The 19,504-nt window shown below is 63.1% G+C and overlaps 1 protein-coding gene across 1 annotated transcript in view; it reads left to right on the plus strand.

Moving 5' to 3' along the window:
• Positions 1-563: 563 nt before the first annotated feature.
• Positions 564-19,504, plus strand: part of ARAP1 (ArfGAP with RhoGAP domain, ankyrin repeat and PH domain 1) — a 44,607-nt gene continuing 25,666 nt past the window's right edge. Inside the window, 5 exon segments of the mRNA XM_042793083.1 lie at positions 564-616; positions 11,224-11,539; positions 11,541-11,693; positions 11,695-11,942; positions 18,762-18,901. Of these exon segments, the coding sequence (XP_042649017.1) occupies positions 11,309-11,539; positions 11,541-11,693; positions 11,695-11,942; positions 18,762-18,901 (772 nt within the window). The 5' untranslated portion in view covers positions 564-616; positions 11,224-11,308.

Consider the following 19,504-nt stretch of genomic DNA (forward strand, 5'->3'; position numbering starts at 1 on the left):
GGGGGTACATCCTTGTTTTCTCCAGCGTTTCTCCATCACTGCAAGGAGGCTGGAAAGGCCTCAAAATGGGGCTAAAAAAATATAATTTAGGGGGTGTCCCTGCAGGGCCAGGGGCTGCTGGGGGAGGGGGGGGGTGGGCTGAGCCCTGTGGGGGGGTCCCCGGGGTCCGGTGGGCCCCACGCTCTAGCTCCAGGGAGGATGTGATATCCCCGAGGCCTTCATCCTCCTCCTCCTCCTCCCGCTGCTATTCGCCAGGAAACCTAAAAACTCTGTGTGTGTGTGTGTGTGTGTGTGTGTCCCAGCACGGCCCCCCCTCCCTGGGCTGCCGGCCCCCCCCCGGACCGTGGATGGGGGTGGGACATCCCGCGCGTGGGGAGCGAGGAAGAAGAGGATGAGGATGGTGGGGGTCCTCGGGGGGGGTGTGTGTGTCCCTCGGCGGGCGGCCGGGCCGGGCTTTGCAAGGGCCGATCTTTATTTATTTAATTATGGGAAGGGTTTTTCCCTTCCCCCCCCCACCGCCCCCTCCACTCGTGTGTGTGTGTGTGTGTGTGTCCCGCCGCGCCCCCCCCCGTGCCCAGACCGGAGCCGCTGCCGGAGCACGAAGCCGCCCGGACAGGTCAGAGCGGGGCGAGGGGGGGACACACACACACCCCGGGGGGGACACACACACACACCACTTCTAGGCGTGCAGCCAGCCCCGGCACTTCGGGGGGGGGGGGGGGTTTGCACCGAGGGTGTCCCTTTACACTCCCCCCCCCCCCCCTTTTTCCTTCACCCCCGGCTTTCCGCGATGGCTGCGTGTCCGGGGGGGGGGGGCGGGGAGTGATGCACCCCAATTCCAGGCGTGACCCCGTGTTGCCGTCACCCGTGGGACCGGGGTGGGCACGGGACACACACACGCACGTTTCCGATTTCACCCCGTTCATTTATACCCGCCGCATTTTTCACCTCCCCCCCCCCCCCCCCGGCCGCCCCCGCTGTTCTCCCGAACCGGCATTAAAAATAGGACCCAATTAAAAAAAATGGAGCCGGGCGCCGCTCCACCCCTGCGCGGGGCAAACCGGAGCCAAACCGGAGTGTGGGGGACACACACACACACGCGGGGGGGGGGGGGGGGGGTTGCAGATCACGGGGGGCCAAACCCCTCAGAGGGGGGGGTTCGGCAAGAGCCGGGGGCTCAGGTAGGCTGCGGGCTGGGCGGGGGGGGGGGGGGGAGCTTTTTTGGGGTGCTGGGGTGGGTCTGTCCCGCTGCTGGCTGGGGGTGGGGGGCATTAGTAACACCCCCCCCACCCCGTCTCGGTGCTACTGGGAGGGGCGTTGCTGCGGGTCCCCTGGGGCCTCAGGGTGCCCTTCGTGCCACCTCCGTGCCCTCATTTGGGCTGAAGGTTTTGGGAGGGGGGGGGGTCTCACCCGGGGGGTCCCACCCCGGGGAGAGGGGGGGGGGGGAGTGGGGAAGTGCGGGGGGGGCTGCAAGCAGCAGGAGTGCTTTGTTTTGGGGGAGAGGGGTATCGGACCGGACCCCCCCCCCCCCCCCCCAAGGGCATCATGACCTGAACGCGGGTCCGAGCCCGGTGCGTGGGCCGGTGGGTGCTGCTGTGCCCGACCCCCCCGCACCCGGGGCACGGCCTCGCGTGGGCGGGGGTGTCCGTGTGTCCGTGTGTGTGTGTGTCCCCGCCTCCCCCGGGAGCAGGCGGCCAGCGTGTCCCCGTCCCCGAGCCGCTCTGCGGGATGAAAGGAGCATTGTCCGGCCCGCCGGAGTGCACCCCGCCGCCACCGGGGCGGGGGGCCGCGGGGGGGGGCCGCGGGAACCTCACGTCTGCCCCCCCCGCACCCCCAAACCATCCCGCTTCGGCTTTTTCCCCTGGGAAACTGGGTGGGGAGGAAAAAAAAAGGGAAAATCAACCCCTTCTTTTATTTTTTATTTGATACTTGTTATATTTTTAATTTTTCTTTTATTTTATTTTTTATTTTATTTTTTACTTTTTAAATTATTTTTACATTTTAAATTATTTTTAATGTCTTGTTTTTAAATGTTTACTTGTTTATTTTTGGTTTTTTATATATATTTTTTACTTTTTTATTTGAAAATTTTAATTTATTTTTACTTTTATTTTTGTTTTTATACATTTTTCATCTTTTACTTTTTTGCTTTTTTTATTTTAAATTTTTTATTTTGTTTTAAAATTTTCTATATTTTTCTATAGGTTTATTTTTAGTTTTATTTTTTAATATTTTATTTTTAAGTTTTAAAACTTTTTTTTTTTTTTTTTACTTTTTCACTTTTTTATTGGTAAATTTTGTTTGTTCGTTTGTTTTGGGTTTTTTTTTGGTGGGGATGGAAAGTTCCCCTGGTTTTCCCCTTGGCTTCCATTTCCCTGGGGCTGCCAGAGCTCGGTGCGGGAACACACCCGGGCCCGGCAGAGCTGCCGCTGGGGCTGAGGGGGGGCTGGTGGGGGGGACCCCTGTTCCCCCCTCCGGGAATCACCCCCCCGCCAAACCGAGGGGCTTGGTGCTCCTCACCGCGCTGTGCTCTCTGCGGGGGGGGGCAATGGTGGCCGGGGGGAGTTGGGGGTGCAAACCCTGCCCGGGAGGGGACACACACCCCCTAACTCCGCGGCTGGGGGTTTCTCGGGGGACGCAGAGCTGCTGTGAAAGGGGAGGTGGGGGGGGCAGCTTGCACCCCTGATCCAAAACTGCTCAGGACTGAGGCCCCCCCCCCCCCCCCCCCCCCCCGGCTGGATGCACCCCCAGCACAGCCCAGTTCAGCCCCAGTACTCCCCAGCTCAATTCCAGAATGTCACGGCTCCCTCCCCAGCAGACCCCAACTCAATCCCAGCTCAATCCCAGCTCAATCCCAGCTCAATCCCAGATCAATCCCAGATCAATCCCAATACTCCTCAGCTCAATTCCAGTACTCCCCAGCTCAATTCCAGAATGTCACCGCTCCCTCCCCAGCAGACCCCAGCTCAACTCCAGTTCACCCCAGCTCAACCCCAGTACTCCCCAACTCAATTCCAGCACGCCCCAACTCAATCCCAGCTCAATCCCAGCTCAATTCCAGTACTCCCCAGCTCAATCCCAGCTCAATCCCAGCTCAATCCCAATACTCCCCAGCTCAATCCCAGCTCAATCCCAGCTCAATCCCAATAATCCCCAACTCAATCCCAGCTCAATCCCATCTCAACCCCAGTACTCCCCAGCTCAATTCCAGTACGCCCCAACTCAATCCCAGTTCAATCCCAGTACTCCCCAACTCAATCCCAGCTCAATCCCAGCTCAATCCCAGTACTCCCCAACTCAATTCCAGCACGCCCCAACTCAATCCCAGCTCAATCCCAATACTCCCCAGCTCAGTTCCAGCACGCCCCAACTCAATCCCAACTCAATCCCAGCTCAATCCCAATACTCCCCAGCTCAGTTCCAGTACGCCCCAACTCAATCCCAGCTCAATCCCAGCTCAATCCCAATAATCCCCAACTCAATCCCAGCTCAATCCCAATACTCCCCAGCTCAGTTCCAGCACGCCCCAACTCAATCCCAGCTCAATCCCAGATCAATCCCAATACTCCCCAGCTCAATCCCAGCTCAATCCCATCTCAACCCCAGTATTCCCCAGCTCAATTCCACTATACCCCAGCTCCCCCCAACACACCCCAGCTCATTCCCAGCTCAACCCCAGTCTCCTGGGGGTCCCAGCTGTGCCGACAGCCCCATCCCCGTTGCGGGGGGGACACAGCGAGGTGCAGCAATCCCCCTGCCCCCCCCCCCCGGTCTCATCGCTTGGTGGGTTGAGGGACATGCCCAGGGCCACCGGTGCGGCGGTGGCAGAGCAGGTGCCGGAGGGATCAATCCCAGGGAGGATGGGGTGTGGGGGGGTAGCAAGGTGGGGGGGGGGGAAGCAGGACCCCCAGTGCCTGGCTGGCAGATTTGGCAGATTTATTTTCTTTTTGGGCAACGGCTCGGCGTGGCCCAGTTCGCAGCCAAACAACGCCGGCAGCTGCGGCTCTGCCGGGATCCCTGCCAAACGCCGGGGTGATGCCGCCGGTGGCTTTCTCTCGCCTTCCTCCTCCTCCTCCGCCGCCTCCTCCTCCTCCTCCTCCTCCTCCTCCTCCTCCTCCTCCTCCTCACCGCGTCCCGGTACGGCTGGCATGGCCTGAAAAATTATTCCAGCCCAGTCTGCCGGTGCCACGCGGTTGGAACCGGGACGGCCGCTGCTTCGTCCTCCGGTAACATCCGACCTGGCTCCTCGTGTCCCTTCACCGCTGCCACGTCCCCGGGACCACCGGGACGATGCTGGGGTGGGGTGTGCGGGGCCGGGGGGGTGCTGTGCCTGCATGTGGGGGGTGTGTGTGTGTTGGGGGTTCTGCAAGGTTTCAGCATTGCTGCCAGGGTTGTAATTTTTAATTTGCGGCATTCACGCCTCCCTAAAAACAAAACAAAACTGCCTTTGAAGGTGTGGGTGGCAGATGTGGGTGCTGGGGGGAGGTGGGGTCTGGGGGGGTCACCAGCAGCTCCCACCGGGGAGGAAGCTGAGAAAAACCCCTCCAAGAGCTGCTGGTTGTTTTTTGGGGGTGCTCCCTTCTGCGGAGGTGACTGCTGGGGCCGAGCTGTTAGGGGATAGCGGGACGGGGATATTTATAGCAATTTTGGGGTTTTGCGTCCCTCCATGCTCCTTGTCCCCTGTGTGTGTGTGTGTGTGTGTGTGTCCCAAAAGCAGGTCGTTTGCTGCCAAAACAAAGAACCCTCCAAGGGGGTGAGCTCTGAGTATTTTGGGGGTGTCTGGGGGGAGCCAGGGAGGGATGCTCTCCTCGGGCAGGGTGGCACGTCCAGCCCCATCCCAAAGCCAGGCGAGAGCTGGTGGGTGCCAGGTATTTTTACCACCCTGTTCCCCCCCCACACTCGGCAAATTGAGTTCTGTCCCACCTTCGTGGGTGCCATCACCAGGGGCGTTGGGTGCCCCCCACGGCTGGCGGGGTGTTAGTGCTCGGGGAAGTTTTGCAGAGGGATTTGAGGTGTTAAATAATTGAAATGCAGAGCGAAGACCCTCCATAGCAGCAGGTGAAATTTGGGGTGTGTGTGTGTGTGTGTGGGGGTGGTTATCACTTGCCCACCCCCCCAACCCCTCCAGCCTGCTTTGCTGCCCGTGGCACGGCGTGAGCGTCACGCTTGAGGCGAAAAAAAAATAATAAGTTAAAATTAATTCCGGGCTTCCCGCCTGGTGGGGGCAGGTTAGAAAGTGCTGCTGTGCCCCCGCCCCCCCCCCCTCCCCCCTCCGTCGGCATGGCCTTCCTCCTCCTCCTCTTCCTCCTCCTCCTCCTGCCTGTGCTGTCGGGTGATGCCACCCTGGTTTGGGGCACCCAGTGAGTGGCTGGGGCTTGGACACCCCAAATCTGCAGGTGATATGGGGGGGCTGTGCGGAAAGGCTTTGGCAAAGGTGGGGGGACATGCGGTTGGGGGGTACCTGCTGTGTGTGTGTGTGTGTGTGTGTCCGGTAGCATCCGCACGCCACCGTCGGGGTCTGTCCTTGCTGGGTGATGCTGTGGTGGCTGGGGGTGCTTGGGGGGGGGGGTTTAGGGGGGGAACATGGCCAGGGATGGGGTGGGACTCGGCCCTGGGGGGGGGGACACTGCCCCGGGGGGATGTGGGGGGGTCCGTGCATATGGGGGACACTTTCCTGCCCTATTTTGCAGGCGGCTTCTAGAAAGTGTGTCAGGAGCTGAGAGTTTCCCGGGAGGGGCTCAGGGGGGGGCAGGGACACCCGGTGCCAGATGGATTTGCGCTTTTATTTTTCTGGATTTGGCCTTTTTTAAAAAAAAAAAAGTTATTTATTTGCCCCTTTCTTTTTCTGGATTTGCCCCTTTTGGGGGGGGGCTGGTTTTGCCACTTTTTTTTTTGCTAGATTTGCCCCTTTTCTTTTCCTGGATTTGGCCTTTTTTTTTTTTTTTTTTTTTTTTTTTCCCTTTTTCTTGTGCAGGATTTGCCCCTTTTTTGCTGGATTTGCTTTTTTTTTTTTTTTTCTGGATTTGCCCTTTTTTTTTTTTGGCTGTTTTTTCCCCCCATTTTTTGCAGGCTTTGTGCCTTTCTTGCTGGGTGTGCAAGCCCGGTGGTGATGCCCGGGGAGGGGGGAATGCCCCGGGGGGGATGCCCCGCGGGGGTGGATGTCCCGGGGGGGGGGGGGGGGGGGGGGGGATGCCGGGTGCCTTTGCTGCTGCAGCCCCGGGTGCGATTCCCCCTCCCGGGTTTTGCTTCCGGGGGGGGTGGGGGGTGGAACGGCCACGGGGGGGGGGACCTTGGGGAAACGGGGAACTGCCAGTGCCCTGCCCCCTGTCCTCGATGCCTTCCTCATCACCCTCCTCATTGCCTTACCATGGCCTTCCTCATCACCTTCCTCACACTCCTCATCACTTCCCCCATCGCCTTCCTCTTCACCCTCCTCACTGCCCTTCTCATTGCCTTCCTCATCACCCTCCTCCTCACCCTCCTCATGGCCTTCCTCCTGAAGCTCCCGGCAGGCGGGGGGGGGGGGGGGGGGGGGGGGATGGCGGTGTGTCAGCTCAGGGTCGTCTGTCCTGCTGCTGCTGCCGTCCCTCCAGCACAGCCCGGCCACACTGCCGTGTGCACCCCAAACTGCCACGTGCACCCCAAACCGCTCTGCGCACCCCAAACCACCATGTGCTCCCTGACCCGCCACATGCACCCCGACATTCCGTGTGCACCCCAACCCGCCGTGTGCGCCCCAAACTGCCAGACTGCCAAGTGCACCCCAAGCTGCCGCATGCACCCCAAACCACTGTGCACACCCCCACCCGCCGTGCACACCCCGATTTGCTGTGTGCACCCCCACCTCCCGCTCGCACCTCCACGCACCCCCATTTCCTTGCACCCCCCCCCCCCCCCCAACCTCTCCACGCACCCCCCAGGGGCAGTTCCCACGGGGGGAGCTCGCCAGGCGGTGCCCCCCGCGGGGGGAAGCCAGGTTTTGGGGGTGCTCCTGCGCCCCCGCAGCCCGCGGCACGGCTGGGAACCCTCCACCTGCCTCAACACGAAGCTCTTTGAGCGCCGAATCCCTGGAGCAGGAAGAGGCTCCGTGGAACATTTCCCACCCCACAATTTTGTTACTTTTGCAAGATTTAACTTGATTTTCGAACGCTGCCCCGGGGCCCGGTGCGGTTGAATATTATTTGCATGTTTTATTTACGGGCCTGCGCTCCACCGTGAGATCTTGAAAATGAAAGAGCTTCATCTTCCCAAACCTTTGCCGCTCCCGACCTGACGGGACTCTGGGCGCAGTTTCGGTGGGAGGTCTGGGGGGGGGGGGTGGGGGTTGCAGTGCTTCTGGGAACCAGGGCTCGGTACGATCCCGCGCCCCTGCTTCTGCTTTTGGGTGTTTTTTGTTCACTGAGGTTTGGCATCGGCAAGTTTCAGGGTGAGGATGCGGCGGTGGCTCTTTCGATTCCCGGCTGAGAGCGGCGGCTCCAGGCAAGTGGGTCCTGGGCTCCTCTGCCAGGCTGGGTCCGTCCCCCGGGTCCTGGGGGAACACTGGGGACACCGGCCACTGTCGTGGCTGCGGATCCTTTCTTAATTTAGGCAGAAAAGGGTAAAAGTCACCTTGGCTCGAGGCTGGTTGCCTGTGGCGACCGAGTGACCAAGTGACCCCCCTTCCCCGTTCCCACAGGTCCCCCCACGCCCTGGCTCCGTGTCTCCGGCGCCCACCGGGACCCTCGCTGCCCTCCCCAGGGGGGATCCACGGGTGTCCCCGGGGTGGTGGGGATGGAGCAGCCACCCATCCCATCCCAGCCTTGGTGCTGCTGGTCCCAGGACACCCTGTCTGCGGTGCCGGGGAGCTTCACCTCGCCGCTTTCCGGGGACCACCCTCCCCGTTTCTTCCTTCCTCTCTCTCGCTGAAGGCCCTGCCCCATCCCGCCGTCAGCCGGGGCTCGGCCGGCACCGGGGTCCAGCTTCCTCCTCTCCCACGGCGGCTCTCGGCCGTGCCGGGGCACCGCAGGTTTTGCCAGAGCCCGTGAGCTCTCGCAGCGCGGGAGCGAGCGGCGGTTATCGCGACACAGCTCCCCGCTGCGTGCCGGGCTCGTAACGCCCGGCTCGGCTTTTTGGCAAGTTCCTGATCAGCCAAGGCTGCATTTGAGGAAGTCCTTGACCAGCCACTTCACCCCCTCCGCTGAGCCGAGGTACCGTTCGCCCGCTTTAATTAGCTCTCCTCAATTAACGAGCCCAAGGGCCTGGGGAAGGAGAACGCCGGGGTGGCGGCAGGGTTCTCCTGCCGGGTTGCCGGTGCTGGCGGAGGAATGGGGATGGGATTTCGGGTGGACAACCCAAGGGGATCCTGCGGCTGTTTCGCTCCCTTGAAGGGGCGGGCAGGGAAGAGCCGTGGGGCGGCCGCGGTTCCGCTGCCGGTGCCGGTGCTGCCGGAGCCGCTCGGTACGGCTCTGCCACCGATGCACCAACCGGCCCTGGTCAAAGCCCTTGACTCCCCAGCACCTCGTTAGGGGTGACGGTGATTTAACTGGGTGCCATGGGGGTGTGGGGGGCTGCGTGCGACGGCCTCTGCAGTGCTCATGGCTTTGCCAGAACCGGTGGAGGCAATGTACTCACCTACCACCCCCAACCAGAGCCCACGGCCCTGCCCATCACACACACAGCTCGTTAATCTAACGAGCCCGGCCTTCATTAGTGCAATCCCGCTGCCCTGAGCCATTTGCCTCCTGTTAGGGGAACTGGTGGCCCCATCAGCAGCAGTGGGATGAGGCGGGTGAAGGACAGGCACAACCCCACGGTCTGGGGGGGGGGGGGGGGGGGGTTGTTGGGGGGCACCCAAAGGTAGGTGACCCTCGGTGGGGGCAGGGAGGCCACGGTGCAGGGTGCTGGGGAGACTGAGGGCAGTGTGGGTTTGGGATGGGGCTGCCCCTGGCTCCCGCAAGCCCACGGAGTGTTTTTGGCATCCCAGTTCATCCTCCCAGTTTGCAGGCAGCAGCAGGTGTGGGGGGAGGTGTGTGGGTTGGGGGGGGGGGGGGCGCGGTTTGCAGCCCCCCCCCGCCTGCCCCACGTCACGCCACTCTTACAGCTTTTAAGTCTCTTACAAAACAGCCTCGGCGGAGTTGCCTAATCCCGGGGAGGAATGCGGTGGGTAAGCACGGCGAAGGTTTGCGAGCCGAAAGGGGCGGTGGGGGCCAGGGTTGGGGGTGACCCCCACCCCGGTCCCCAGCAGCCAGCTGGGTTACGGCGTCTCTCCGCATTGCTTTTATTGCTGGAATTCCCTCGTGTCTTTTTGGATAAGGGTGAAATGATTAATGACCGGAGGAGGGAACTCAGCAGGGCCCTGATGAATTATTTACCTGGGGAGGGCAAAGGGCCGGGGAGCTGCCAGCCCGGCACACCGGGGTCCCGGCGGGTCCCTCGGCAGAGCTTTGGCCCCGTCCCCAGTGAGCAGCCAGCACGTCCTGGGTGCTGGCAGCAAGCAGAGGTGAGCGCCCGGCTCTTCCCTCGCAGTGGCTTACCCTGGGGTGGGGGGCTCAGGTGCGCACCCACCCCCTGGCACCCCAAATTCCCGGCTGCTGGAGGTGGCTCTGTCCCACCATGGCTCCGGTGGCCCTGGCACAGAGCGGGGGGCCGCTGTCCCCTGTGGCATTGGGTGATGCTCGTGGGGACTCCACGGCTTCTGTGGGAAGGGGACACACATGGGGACCCCCCTAGGCCCCCCCCCCTCACCTTTCCCTCTGCTCCCCCATGGGGTTTTGCCCCCAAGAAGCACGTCACAGGCAGCGACAGGCCAGGGGACAAGCCTGCCCGCGCAGGCAGCACCAGACGTCCTGTGACAGCGATGTCACCCAGCGACGTCACTTGTCTATTTTTAATAGTAAACGGTGGTTTTGGGTTTTGTTAGGTTTTTTTTTGTTTTGTTTTGTTTTTTTCTTTCATTTTAGCTGTGGAGGTGGGAGAAGGAAAGGGCCCGTCTGCGGGTGCGCAGCCCCTGGGGTTTTATGCTGCTTCAGGGATTTTTCTTTTTTTTCTTTTTTTCTTTTTGCTGCTGGTTGGGTTTGCTGGGACCAATGGGAAGGTTCCTGGGTGCTGCTGGTTTCTCCGGTGCAGCCGGCCCCGGGGTCCCCGTTTCTCCTTCCTCGTCAGGAGACGAACGCACCTCTTTTGCAACCTGAAGCAAAACCCGACTGTGCCGGGAGGTGCTGGGGAAGAGGCACCGCGGCCGGACCCCCGCGGCAAAGCCGGCGAGATGTGGGGGGGGGGGCCGGGGGGGGGGGTCTGCTGGGCTCGGCCGTGCCCGCCGCTGAAACCACGAGTTCTGGCCGGAGGGCTCGGAGCTGCCTGAGTCAGAAAAAAACGTGACTCTGACGGGCAGATTTGGTGCTCGGCCTATTTACAGCCCCCGGGAAATCCTCGGGCTCTCATTTAGCCGGCCTAAAAAAGCCGCTGGCAAACCCAAAATAAAACGCGCGCCGGGGTCACCGGCAGTGCCGCGGGTAGCGCAGCCTTGTGCTGGCAGGACCTGAGACACCTAGTGACACCCCCACACACACTCCGTGTTTTCCGCCCCCCCCCCCCCCCCCGCCCCCAATCTCAGGGTGCCCCAGGGGTGCTCTGCTAAGTGGATGCTGTGCCGGAGCCCAGAATTGCCGGAGCATCCCCCCCCGGGCACCGCGTGTCCTCCGGCGCAGGGCCGGATCCTGATGCTGGTGGAGGTTTGGGGGGGGTGGGGGTGGGTGGATGACAGTCCTTGAGGGGGGTGCAGCCCGCAGCTCCCTGCCCCCCTTCCCCCCCCCCCCCCCCCGAATTGGGCATCATCCTCACCAAATTCCCGGGGTATCATGCTGCCCCCCAGCACTCTCACCGCTGTGTCCCAGTGGCTTCCGCCGGCTCTTTGCTTGGGGGTCCAGCTGTGGGGGTGTCACAGCCAGCGTGGGACTTCCCCGTGGGACTTTCCCTCCCCCCCCCCCCCATCAACCCTGCCCTGTCCCCCCCAATCCCCTCCCCACACAGCGAGATGCCGCAGCAAGCCTCGTCTCCATTTAAACACCCAAACCTGGATCTCCTGGGGTCGCCGCAGCCCCCTCGGGTCAGGGGGGTGGCAGCATCGGGGGGGCACAGGGCGGTCGGAGGCGGGGAAATCTTCATTTTGGGGGGGGGGGGACACGACACACGACACGACACAGCGCGGAGATCCGGCCTGATCCCTGTTGTTGTCTCCATCCCCAGGTCCTGATGCCGTCCTGAGCCCCGCCGGGCGCGGGAGATGTACTGAGCGGTGCGGGGTCTCTGCGGGGCGGAACCCCCCCCCGCCATGGCGGAGGGGGGGGCTCTGCCGGTGGCCTCCTGGTTGGCCGCCCTCCACCTCGACCAGTACGTGGAGAGTTTCCAGCGGAGCGAGCTGTGGACGGTGTGGGATTGCCGGGAGCTGACGGACCAGGAGCTTACCCGGCTCGGCGTGGTGCTGCCCGGCCACCGCCGCCGCATCCTCTTGGGGCTCCAGAAAGCCTTCGCCGAGACCCCTCCCCAGGCCGGGACCCCCCGCCCCCCCCCCCCGAAAACCCGTGCCCGTGAAACGCCACGTCTTTCGCCTGAGCGCCGCGACGGTGCCGGAGGAACAACCGGAGCGGGAGTCCTGGGAGGTGCCCGGGGTATCCCCACTTCTGGAGCAAGAAGGAGGGGTGAACTTCACCCAGCTGCCCCCCCCCCATCCCACCCAGGGTGGGCTGCCGCCCCCCACTCAAATTCTCCTCATCGCTAACGGGGAGCAGCCCCCCGGACCCCCCCTCACCGCCGGCCCTGGCCGAGAAGCCCCCGAGACCCCCCCCCGTGCCACCGCTGCCGGCCAAGCGTCACCAGTTGGAAGCCAAGTGCCAGTCCCAGGAGGGCCCCCCCGCCCCCCCCAGCCGCCCGCCGGTGCTGCCCCCGAGGGCCGCGTCCCAGAGGAGGTGAGTGGGGGGGCTGTGTTTGTGTGTGGGGTCGTGTTTGGGGGTGCCCTGAGGTGGTGGGGTCACCGTGGGGAGCTGCTTGTGTTAGGGGGGGCGGGAAATTCTTGGGTGGGTGCATGTGGTGAGGGTGTGGGTTGTCCAGGGTTCTTCATGCCCTGCCCCCCCCCAGCCCCAGCACATCCCCCGGGGGTCCCCACACCCCCCCAGCGTATCTGCTGGGGGTTCCCACAGCCCTCAGACTCGGGGGTCCCCACACCCCCCCCAGCACATCCCCTGGGGGTCCTCACACCCCTCCCCAGCCCCAGCACATCCCCTGGGGGTCCCAGATCCCCCCCAGCCCTGGGTTTTTCCCACACCCCCCCCAGCACATCCCCCGGGGGTCCCCACACACCCCCCCCCCCAGCCCCAACCCATCTCCTGAGGGGCCCAGACAGACTGGGGGGGGGTGGGGTGGGGTGGGCAGATCATGAGAGGAGCTGCGGCTGCTCTAGTGTCACACTGTCCCGGGGGGGGTGTGTGTGTGTCACCCCCACGGACACCTCAATTTTGTTCCTTTAGGGTGTGGGGGGGGGGCGGCTGCGGCTCTTTTCTCTCAACCAGCCTCTCGGGGGGGCTGGATGCGACCACCCCAGCCTGGTTTGGGTTTCTGTCGTGTGTCCCCCCCCCAACCTTTTCCCACACTGACACCACCCCCACCCCCCCCCAACCCCCCCTGCCCTTGCCTGCAGTGCGGGCAGCGCTGAGACCCGAGGAACTTGTCACATGCTGTGGGGACAGGCAGCAAACCGCAGCAGCGCCGGGATGGGGAGGGGGGGAACCGTCGCGGGGGCGGGGGGGGGTAGTAGAACAAGCAGCTACCGGCTGGTGCGGCCGGATGACACAAGAGCAGCGCTCGCAGCCCTTCCTCGATGTCCCTGTCCCCCGCCTCGTCCCGTCCCCCCCCCCCTCAGCCGCAGCACCTCCCTGCCAGCGCAGGCTTTGCTGCAGCCAGGCCGGGCTGCTCCTGCTGCAGCTCCCAGGGCATGTGTGTGTGTGTGTGTCCCGCGCCCCCCCGCCCCGCCGCAGCCGCTGCACCCCCAAAACCCTGCGGAGCTGCAGGTGGGTGCGAGGTTGAGGTGGGGGGAAAGGGGGGGGGGGGCGGGGTTCTGGCAGTTTGTGGGGGTGGAGGAGAGGAGGAGGGCCCCCCCCCCCCCCCAACTGCTGTGAGCATCCTCCTTGGTTGGGGGGGGGGGGATGTGGGTGGGAGGAGCGTCCCCAATGTGGGGGCGTCCCCTGGTCCCCCCCAGTGCTCCAAGGGACGTGCTGATGCAGCCAGGGAGGGGGGGGGGAAGGTTCTGGCTGGTCCCCGGAGGGGTGGGGAGGTCAGAGACTGCTCCCGGGGGGGCGGAAAACGGGGTGTGGGGGGGTTGCCCTGTCACCCTGGGTGCCAGATGGGACCCGTCCCTCCCCTCTCCCGCCCCCAGCCCCGTGGCACCCATTCCGTCAGGAAGGTTTGTTCAGCCCCCCCCCCCCCCCCATTGGACTGTCCCCATCCCTGTCACCCCATCAGTGCATTTTGCCACTGAGGTGGTTCCCAAAATCCATTCCCCCCACCCCCCCCCCAAAAAATCTTCCTTGCGAGGCCAGTGGCCACCAGTTTGTCACCGTTTGGGCCAGCTCAGGAAGTTTTGGGGCTGGTGGAGCTTTTGGCAGGAACCGCGGGGGGTGACGAGGTCACAGCCCCCCCGCTACTAAATCCGGGGGGGGGGAGGGGGAGGGGGGTGTCCCCCCGCTTCAGGCCCGGGTTGGTGGGGGGGATGTCACCGCTGCGGCCTGCGCGAGATGGCAGCGGGGCCGGGGGGGGGGGGGTTTTGGGGTGCGAGTTGCACCCCTCTGGCTTGGGGGGGGGGGGCAGCCAGGGGGTCACTTCCTGGGTGCCACCGCTGAGAGATGCCGGATCGGGCCCACGGGGCCGGGTTGGGGGCGGCGCTGGGTTCCACGCGGGGAGCAGAAATATGTCACAGGATGTATGTACGGCTCGGTAGTGGCTGTGGGGACGTATAGCGTGGATGTATAGCGGGGACGTGCGCGTGGCTGGTCGGTAATGGCAGCAGGGACATATAGCGGGGACGTATAGCGGGATCCGTGTGCACAGCTGGTCGATAACAGCAGTGGGGATGTATAGCGGGGATGTATAGTGGGATACGTGTGTGCAGATGGTTGATAACGGCAGTGGGGACGTATAGTGGGGACGTATAGCAGGATACGTGTGTGCAGATGGTTGATAACGGCAGTGGGGATGTATAGTGGGGACGTATAGTGGGATATGTGTGCACAGCTGGTCGGTAATAGCAGTGGGGACGTATAGTGGGGACGTATAGTGGGATACGTGTGAGCACCCAGTCAATAATGGCAGTGGGGATGTATAGCGGGGACGTATAGTGGGATCTGTGTGCACAGGCAGTCAATAACAGCAGTGGGGACATATGGCAGGGATGTATAGTGGGATCTGTGTGCACAGCCAGTTGCTAACAGCAGTGGGGACATATAGCGGGGACATATAGCATGATCTGTGTGCGCAGGCGGTTGATAACAGCAGTGGGGATGTATAGTGGGGACGTATAGCGGGATACGTGTGTGCAGATGGTTGATAACGGCAGTGGGGACGTATAGTGGGGACGTATAGTGGGATATGTGTGCACAGCTGGTCGATAACAGCAGTGGGGACGTATAGTGGGGACGTATAGTGGGATACGTGTGAGCACCCAGTCGATAATGGCAGTGGGGATGTATAGCGGGGACGTATAGTGGGATCTGTGTGAACAGGCAGTCAATAACAGCAGTGGGGAAGTATGGCAGGGATGTATAGTGGGATCTGTGTGCACAGCCAGTTGATAACAGCAGTGGGGACATATAGCGGGGACATATAGCATGATCTGTGTGAGCAGATGGTTGATAACAGCAGTGGGGATGTATAGTGGGGACGTATAGCGGGATACGTGTGAGCAGCCGGTCAATAATGGTAATGGGGATGTATAGCAGGGATGTATAGCAGGATATGTGTGCACAGCCGGTCAATAACAGCAGTGGGGATGTATAGCAGGGATGTATAGTGGGATATGTGTGAGCAGCCGGTTGATAACAGCAGTGGGGATGTATAGTGGGGGACATGTGCGCGGCTGCTTGGTAATGGCCGTGGGGACGTATAGAGGGTATATATGCACAGCTGCTTGGTAACAGCAGCAGGGACTTATAGCGGGGACGTATAGAGGGGAATGTGTGCGTGGCCGCTAGATAGTGGTGGCGGGGACTTATAGCAGGGTACACTGTGGCCTCTTGGTAATGGCAGTGGGGATGTATAGCAGGGATGTATAGCAGGGTATGTACACACGGCTGGTTGGGAGTGTGCAGTAGCTTATATACCTTCCTACTGTGGTGCATATATACAGTAGGATATGTATGTGCTGATGCTTGATGGCTGTTGGGAATGTATACAGGAGGGTATGGATAAGGTCGGTGTTTACTGCAGGGTATATATCCATATGGTATGTGTGCTGGTGCTTGGTTGCTACAGCAGGTACCTGCTTGGTTCCTGTATGTAGGTGTGTATGTCAGGGTGTGTATAGGCTGGCACTTGGTCCCTATGGCGGATGTATATGGCAGGGCACATATAGGCTGGCGTGCAGTCCCTATGGCAGATGTATATGGGGACTGGCCCTGGGCTACCTGGGGGTCCCTGGGGGGTGGGGGGGCACTGCTGGGTGCCCTGGGCCTAAAGCAGTGGGGTGAGGCTTGCCCACCTCAGGGTGACACTTGCCCATCTCAGAGTGACACTAGCCCATGTCTGGGTGGCACTTGCCCATGTCTGGGTGAAGTTGCCCACATCAGGGTGCTGCTTGCCCATGTCAGGGTGTCGCTTGCCCACGCTGGGGGTGATGCTTGCCCATATCTGGGTGATCTTGCCCTCGCTGAGTGACACTTGCCAATGTCTGGATGATGCTGCCCACGTTAGTCTGACACTTGCCCACACCAAGGTGTCGCTTGCCCACGCTAGGGGTGATGCTTGCCCACGTCAGGGTGACATTTGCCCACGTCAGGGTGTTGCTTTCCCACATCAGGATGTCACTTGCCCACGTCAACGTGCCACCCACGTTGGGGGGTGACGCTTGCCCACATCAGGGTGTCACTTGCCCACGCCGGGGTGACAGGGCCATCTCAGCCTGGCTGGCTGCGGGATAGAGTTGCCCCCCCACCCCGGGGGACACTCTGGGGTGCACAGCAGCCCCCCCCCAAACATCCGGGGGGGGGAAGGGCAAGAGGTTGATGGCAGAAAGGTTGGGCACAGTTTTGGGGTGCTGTTGCCTACAGGAGAGAAACACCCCCCCCATGGCCCCACCTTTTGGGCAGGGGGGGCCCAGCCGAGCTGTGGTGGTGGGGACAGGAGATAAGGCACCGATTGGCACTTCCCTAATGGCAGAGGTTTGGGCATGGCTGGGGGGGGCGAGGGGGGGTCAGGGGGGTGATAGGGACCCACGCTGCCCCACGGAGCCGGGGGGAGGGGAGTAGGGGCAACACGTGAGGCCCGGGGAATGACCTGGAGAGCGGGCAGAGCATCGGGGGGGGGAGTGTTTTGGGGAACTGGGGTGTTATCTGTGCCCGCACTCCGCAGTTCCTGTCCTGCCAACCCCCCTGGGGCGGGGGGGGGGGCAACGGTTTCCTCCCAAACCCTCCGGAGATGTCCCCAGCGAGCAGCAGGCAGGACAGCCGGGGGGGGAAGAGGGGGCGGAAAACGCCACTCGGGGTGGCCGTGCCCACCCAGACCCTGTCACCTCCCTGGCCCTGGGTCTCCCACACCCCTGGGTGCCAGCCCCCCCCCTCTGCCCCAGCAAACCCCTGTCTGGTGCTGCTGGGAGCAATGGTGCAGCCCTGGGCTGTGGGAGAGCTTGCTGCCTGCCCTGCACATCCTGCCCTGCTCACCCTGCCTGCACTGCCCGCACTCCCCTGCCCGCATTCCCCCTGCCCGCACTCCCCTTCCCTCACTCCCCTGCCCTCACTCCCCTGCCCTCACTCCCCTGCCCGCACTCCCCTGCCCGCAATCCCCTGCCCGCACTCCCCTGCCCGCACTCCCCTTCCCGCACTCCCCTGCCCGCACTCCCCTGCCCGCACTCCCCTTCCCGCACTCCCCTGCCCGCACTCCCCTGCCCGCATTCCCCCTTCCCGCACTCCCCTGCCCGCACTCCCCTGCCCTCACTCCCCTGCCCTCACTCCCCTGCCCGCACTCCCCTGCCCGCACTCCCCTTCCCGCACTCCCCTTCCCGCACTCCCCTTCCCGCACTCCCCTGCCCGCACTCCCCTGCCCGCACTCCCCTGCCCGCACTCCCCTGCCCGCACTCCCCTGCCCTCACTCCCCTGCCCTCACTCCCCTGCCCGCACTCCCCTGCCCGCATTCCCCCTTCCCGCTCTCCCCTGCCCTCACTCCCCTGCCCTCACTCCCCTGCCCTCACTCCCCTGCCCGCTCTCCCCTGCCCGCACTCCCCTGCCCGCACTCCCCTGCCCGCTCTCCCCTGCCCGCACTCCCCGATGCATGGCTGGCTGCGGCCGGTTCCCATGGCAGTGCCTGCTCAGAAATGAGGTCACCCCGCCCCGGCCTCCCCCCGCTCCGCAGAATTTTCCTCCCGCCGCTCTCCCCCAGCTCCCACACACCGGCCGCGGGGGGCCGGGACTCTCCGGGGCTCGGTGGTCCCCGGGGGCTGCCGGTGCCACCGTGGCCGTTGCCAGCCTTTCTCTGGCTCAGCCGCGGGGCGATGCCGCTGGCCGTGCCGAGGTTTGGGGGAGGGGGTGTGGGGGGGTGGGATGGATCCTGCACCCGCTGCTCCGGCTCGGGGTTCCCGGGGGAGGGAGTGGGGTTGAGGATGGGGATGGTGACGTCCCCGTGTGTCCCCTGGGGTTCACCCACCCAGCTGGGGGGCTGTGAGGGGCTCGGGGTGGGAGCTGCCTGCTCCCTGCCCTCTCCCTGCCTGCAGGGCTGGACAATCAGGTGCCTCATATTTTTATACCCTGAAGAACCTTCCTCTTAATTTCCTGCCCTTAAAAAGTCCATCACCCCGGGGTTTTCTATTTCTTGCCCATTTTCCTGTGTTTCTCAGGGGGCCAGGAAGCAAGCAGAGAAAAAAAGAGGCAGGAACAGCCAAGCCAAGGGCTGGATGGTCCCCAGGGTCCCTCTCCCCTCATCCCAGCCAAGGTTTTGGGGCTGGGGGCACAGTGGGCAGCCCACTGACCCAAGAGAAGCCCAAAGCTCCATTATTTCAGGGGGGTTTCTCGCTGCTCAAGTCTCCTGTGCCCACCCCACTGTGGGGACCACGGGAGGAAGGGAGTATCCCCGGGACCCTCGTCCCGCTCGGGGGAGCCCCTGCAGCCACCTGCAAACTAGCCGGGGAAGAGGCGCTGCCGTTGTTTAGGCTGGAGAAGGGAAAAAAATAAAACCTGATCCAGGACGTGGGCTTCAAGGCTGCTGGTGGCTCCCAGTGTCCCTGGGAGCCAGATAAGGAACCTGAGCCGTGCTGGTGATGTGGGCTCGGGTGCCAGAAAATGTTTTCAGGCTAGAAAAGCACCAGTGTAACTCGAGCAGGGTGAAGTCTTTGCCGTTGGAGGGGCTGTTAGGAAGTGAGCTTGGGTCTGTGGAGGTTCGGGGTGCTTGATGCCTTTTGGGGGGTGCCAAGCTGGCTGTGCTGGGGGGTCCTTGTGCACCCCGAGCCCCTCACTCTAATGGCTGTGGGTGCCTCGGGGCTCAGAGGGCAGGGAGGGCCGGGGTAAGGCAGTGCTTGCTCCTCTCTCCCGCAGCATCCCAGACAAAGAAGAGGTCCCTGACCCGCCCCGAGCACCTGGCATCCCCCCAGCCCTCCTTCCCCGCACGAAACCGCCGGCCCCGCTGCCGCTGGAGCTGCCGTCCAAGGCCAACCCCCTCTTCGTGCCGGAGTTCGGTGAGTATGGAGGAGTGGGGGTCACACCTGGACCCCTCCAATCTTCCCCTGTCCCAAATCTTCCCTCGGGACGCCTGGCTGGGTCTGTCCACCCAGCCATCCCATGGGTGCTGTGCTTTCCTCTCCCCTTGGTTTGTCCGTCTGTCCCTATCCGGGTCCCTCCCGCCTCCATCCCTCTCTTTGCAGTCTGGGCTGGGGATTTTCAGAGGGTGCGAGATCTGGGCTGGGGATTTGGGTGCACCCTCTCTCCGGGGTGGGGAGCAAAGGGTTTGCACGGGCTCTGAAAGCAACTGCATCAATTCACAGAGGAAAAATACACACCCCACACCCCCCCCCCCCACCGCCGGGATGTTAAATGCGTGAGCCTTCGGCTGCCCCCGAGCTGCGGCTGGAGGGTGCTGGGGGAGCACGGCAGGAGCAGGATGTAGCCCCCGACCCTTCGGCAGCTCTTTGCACCCACCAGCCTCATCCTCAGGGGCGTCACCAGGGCTCCACTGGCTCATGATGGGGTGCAGCTCCGGTCCCAGGGTGTCACCTGGGGAGCAGCCCTGGTTGGGGGCTGCTGCTCTGTAACAGCAGTAACTCGGATTTCTGTGCTCCTTT

Source organism: Tyto alba, unplaced genomic scaffold (assembly GCF_018691265.1).
Source record: "Tyto alba isolate M040663 unplaced genomic scaffold, T.alba_DEE_v4.0 Super-Scaffold_2, whole genome shotgun sequence".
Lineage (NCBI taxonomy): Eukaryota > Metazoa > Chordata > Aves > Strigiformes > Tytonidae > Tyto > Tyto alba.